The sequence below is a fragment of the Marmota marmota genome, unplaced genomic scaffold (genome assembly GCF_001458135.2).
Source record: "Marmota marmota marmota unplaced genomic scaffold, marMar, whole genome shotgun sequence".
NCBI lineage: Eukaryota > Metazoa > Chordata > Mammalia > Rodentia > Sciuridae > Marmota > Marmota marmota.
The window spans coordinates 415,642-420,418 of NW_025999863.1; the positions used below are offsets into that span (position 1 = coordinate 415,642).

The 4,777-nt window shown below is 61.0% G+C and overlaps 1 protein-coding gene across 1 annotated transcript in view; it reads right to left on the reverse strand.

Moving 5' to 3' along the window:
• Nucleotides 1–4,677, reverse strand: part of Med16 (mediator complex subunit 16) — a 21,405-nt gene extending 16,728 nt beyond the window's left edge. The window contains exons 1-6 of the mRNA XM_048810580.1: nt 4,111–4,677; nt 3,667–3,830; nt 3,008–3,115; nt 2,679–2,848; nt 683–1,114; nt 5–23 (exon numbers count right to left, since the gene is read on the reverse strand). Of these exons, the coding sequence (XP_048666537.1) occupies nt 5–23; nt 683–1,114; nt 2,679–2,848; nt 3,008–3,115; nt 3,667–3,799 (862 nt within the window). The 5' untranslated portion in view covers nt 3,800–3,830; nt 4,111–4,677. The remainder of the gene's footprint in view (nt 1–4; nt 24–682; nt 1,115–2,678; nt 2,849–3,007; nt 3,116–3,666; nt 3,831–4,110) is intronic.
• Between the last annotated feature and the right edge of the window lie 100 nt (nt 4,678–4,777).

Sequence of the window (4,777 nt, forward strand, 5' to 3'; positions counted from 1 at the left end):
GGGCTGGACGCACACAGGAGCACCTGGGGTGTGGCTGGGTCAGGCATGGGGACAGGGCCTTCCGAGTGTCCCCCCCAGCCCCGGGACCTCACAGGCCTGTGAACTGGGCCCACACCCTGGAGCGAGGTCGCACAGCACAGGACCTCCCTGAGGAGGGCACAAGGGAACCACACAGGGGCTTCCAGACTTTTGGGGCCCACAGGGAATTCAGGTGACCTGGGGGATCAAAGACACGCAGTCCTCGTCCCTGGGCCTGTGCTATGTTACTTCCTGGGGCAGAGGGGCTCTGAGGTGGCAACATGGGAGGCCCTGAGCTGGGGTCACCCAGGGTCACCACAGGGACCTCCTGAGAGGAGGCAGGAGGGTCAGAATCAGGGAGCCTGCAAGACACTGTGCTGCTGGCCCTGGAGCTGGAGGAGGGGGCTGGGGCCGAGGGCTGCGAGGCCTCAGGAGCTGGAGGAGGGGACCAGGACTGTCCTTCCCTGGGCCTCAGCAGCTGAAAGAGGGGGATGAGGACTCTTCCTGGGGTCACAAGACCTGGAGGAGGGGGACAAGGACCCTCCTTGGGAGACCCGGTCTGCTGCACCGAGATCTTGGCAGGAAGGCCCCAGTCAGCTCCGGACTCAACCTGAGGGAAAGATCCATGCTGCTTATGCCAGTGAGCACGGTGGCGGCTCCTCACCTGCTCGGACATGTCCCGGGCCAGGAACTTGAGGTGGGTGATGGCGGGGAACTTGTCCTTGCGACTGAGGTCTGTGGTGCAGCGCATGAAGAGCGAGGGCAGGATCTCTGTGTCAATGCGGCACTTCTCGCTGACCACGCTCACGCACACCTTGTAGAACTGCACGGGCGAGGCACTGCTGCCATCCGCGGTGGCTACCACAATGTTGCCGCCGCCCGTGAAGGCGATGTCAGCCAGGGCCACGCGGCCACGCAGCCGGCACAGGCTCTCGGTGGACGTCAACACCTGCCCGCTGGGTTTGAGCAGGGACACTGTGACCAGGCCGCTGACGGTCACGGCGATCCAGCCCTCCATGGGCTTGCCACCAAACAGCGTGAGTGACGGTGAGAACTTGACGCGGGAGAACTTCTCACCAAAGCTGGAGGCACCTGACTGTAAGGGAGAGGCGAAAGGCCTGCTCAGCCTGGGGTCTGCCTTTCCTGACCCGACAAGCCCCTCTGGTCACTGCACCCACAGAAACACCAGCACACTGGAAGGTGGCCAAAGAGTCCCTGGGCCTGAGCCGCTGCTGCCTAGCCACTGGAGCACTGCATGATATGGGCCTCCCTCTCTGAGCCTCAGTGTCCTCTGCTGCTGACAGAAGCAGAACAAGTCTTTGGAGGAAACGGGTGAATGTACACACAGCATCATGACTTTTCCCTGTAAAAGGCCAGACAGTCCCTGCTGCAGCCCCCGGGCTGTTTCTGCCTGTGTAGGGCAGGAAAAGCCACAGAGACACTGTCCACAAACAGGTGTGGCTGTGTGCCAGCAAAGCTTCATCTAGAGAGGCAGGTAGGGAGCCCAGCACAGTGGCACCTCCTGCTACCCCAGCCACTCAGGAGGCGGAGCAGGAGGATCCCAAGTCCAAGGCCAGGCTGGGCAACTTAGCAAGATCCTGTCTCAAAATAAAATAAGAATTTTTCAAAAAGGGCTGGGATGAGGCTCAGTGGTAGACTGCTTGCCTGTGATGTGTAAGGCCCTGGGTTCAATTCCTAGTACTGCAAAAAAAAAAAAAAAAAAAAAAGAAAGAAAGAAAAAGAGTTCACAGGTCACTGGGTACAACCAGTCCACGTGTGGTCCACAGCCCTGGGCAGACCACCTGTACTGGTATGACATCCGCCTTCTGGCTCGGGCGGTGTGCTCTGGGAACCGTGGGCCCTGGGTGCAGCGGGACTCCAGATCAGGTGGCCAATCTGCCTATAGGATATACTAAGGCAGGTGACCACGTGAGGATGGCCCCAGCTGCAGCATGGCTGGGCCTGAGGACCTGGTGAGACTCCGTGAGACCCAGACATACAGGTCACAGTGACCCAGTGACAGGAGAGTCAAGGACAGCAAAGTTTAGAGATGGATCTGGGTGCAGGGCTGGGGAGGGATGGGGCTGCTTGAGGGGGCAGGGTTACCTTGTGGGAGGCAGAATGTTCTGGAATCAGAGGGAACGGATGCACTTTGTGGAAACATGAAACACCTCTGGACTTTACATTTTACACAAGTGAGTTACGAACTGTGAGCATCGTGTCTCAACAAAACTTTTCTAAACAGGTCAAAGAGGTCTTGAAAGTCTCGCGGAGGCTGCACAGGCGCAGCCAGGACAGACTCAGGAAGCGGCAGAGCACAGGCCCTGGCCAGCCTCCTCACCATATCCCCAGGACGATTCTGCCAACCAGGAGGCAACTGGCACAGAAGCATGGAGCCAGGAATGACCAGAATGTCCCGGGCCCCAGCGGCCCCACTCCTGACTGGCTAAAGCACAGAATACAGAATTCAGAACGTTACTGATGAAAGGTCAAGGGTGGGCCGGGTTTTCAGGACATGGCCATCCGGGAAGTGGGTGGCTCACTGAGGACAGCAGCCATTGGCTAACAAGTAGCCTGCTGAGGACCAGGGCTGCAGGCTCAGAACACACCAGAGGTTTGAGCACAGGGGCTGATGCTGCTCATTCGCTCAGGACACCCACCTTCTCCACGTGCAGCGCCAGCTTCACACCATTGTGCAGCCAGGACAGGGCCACGATGGGGTCCCCCTCCACCATGCTGCCCAGGCAGCTCTCCCAGCTGTTGGCCAGGTGGTCCGCCATGCTCCAGCACTTGATCTGCCCGTCGGCATCGGCAGAGAGGAGCCGGGAGCCTGTGGGAACAGGGCGTCAGGAGCCCTCCACAGCGACAAGGGTTCGAGAAGGCATAGCTGAGCAGCCGGGCCCACAGTAAGGGCCCAGAAGGCCTGTGGGAAGAGTGGTAGATACTCTGGCACTGGCCAGGCCAGCAGTGCCCCCTCCCTGATGCTCACCTGACTGGTCCCACTCCAGGCAGGTGATGGCCTCGCGGTGCTGGGAGCTGACGGAGTGCACATCCCAGGGGTGCTCTGTGTCCAGGATGTGAATCGTGCGGGTCAGGTCTGAGGGTGAGAGCATGAGGGGCAGGTCTCACTTGGCCTCCTCCAGCCAGCCGCCAACTTGCGGGACCTGTGGCCTGGGGGCTGGGTGGAGACCCTGTGGGGAACCCCAGAGAACTGGACGGGAAACACAGGACCACAGGAGCTAACAGTGGGTGTCTCGCGTCAAAAGTACTAGGTGGCTTTCTCAATGCCCTGAACCCGTGCTTCTGTGACTTCCCCCCACAAGAGCACATGGCCAGAACAACAGACAGTGGGGGAAAGTCACTGCACACCTCAGAAGCTATCCACAGCCATGTCAGGACACTCAGCCCAGAACCAGGGCTGAGTGTCCTGCAAGTGTCCTTCAGTGATCCCAGCCCAAGTTCCGTCCTTCCACTCATGGGGGAGGGCAGCCCCGGCACCAGGTGTGGCACCGATGACCCTCTGGACCCCAAGTGCAGACTACAGCAGGGCAGGGGAAGGGCTCTCTGCCAGGTCTGGTCAGCAGAGAGCCTGAGGCAATGTGCTGGGAGCAATGGTGACAGTGTGCAGGTGGGTGGGCAGGGGCACACCCTGGTCATCGCTGCGGAGGTCCGTGGTGAAGGCGATGAGGTTGCGGCAGGACCAGGCACAGGCCAGGGGCACTGATGGGCAGTGGGTGCTCTTGGGCCACTTCTCCCACTCACAGACGTAGGCCAGGTCCATCGTGCCCACTGTGCACGTACACTCACTGCTCCTGCAGAAAGGAGGTCGGGCTTGCCAAGGGCTCCAACTGAGTGGTTCTGGGACTGAGATGGCCAGGTCCCTGAACTTGGCTTCAACGTGAGCACCGGAGGAATGTAATTCTCCGTTTTATTCAGACAGGATCTCTATGCTGCCCAGGCTAGTCTCAAACCCCTGGGCTCTAGTGATCCTTCTGCCTCAGCTTCTCCCCCAGTAGTGACAGGTGTGCAGCAGCACACCTGGCTTCGGACTCAGGTTTCAACAGCAAGGGAGGCCTCCTGGGGAAGCCGTACCTGAGTGAGGCACACCAGAGGGAGGAGGGTTCAGCTGGCAGGAGTAGCCAGGGCAAAGGCCCTGGGGCTGGATCACACCTGAGGGATGAGAGCAGGAGAGCAGGGGGCTGCTCCTGGGCCTTGTGGGTGCCAGGAGGCCTGGGACCTATGTAGGTTTCAACATGCCCACAGGGGCCTTCTAGGGGCAGACTTGGAGGCCCAAGGTGCAGCCCTGGACAGGTCGGGTGACTGGGCTGCTCCAGGTAAGCAAGGACAGGGGTGTAGACACTGAGAAGTGAGTAGACCCCGTGTCTGTAAAGGCTGACCCAGGGACGCTCGAGCTGGGGGAGGGGCTGGGCAGCCGGGGTCTGGGCGGCAGGGCTGCCGAGCCAGCGCTCCTAGGCTCTGCCGTGCCTGGCACCCGCGGTGGGGCCCAGGAGAGCGGAATGACCACCACCCCATGTTCCTCTACGCTCCCTCTGCTCCACCGAGATGCACCCACACACCCTTAACAGTCCTGCAGCCCTGCCCCCAACTCCATCTGACTTCAGGCCCGGGAGCCTGCCCGGCGCACCCTCGGGATGCGAGGAGGACCCCGCCCCCGTGGCATGGTGGACACCGCCCCAGAGTCCCCCCGCAGCTCGGGGACCTAGCACCCTTCACCTCCAGCCCGCCCTCTGACCCCGCA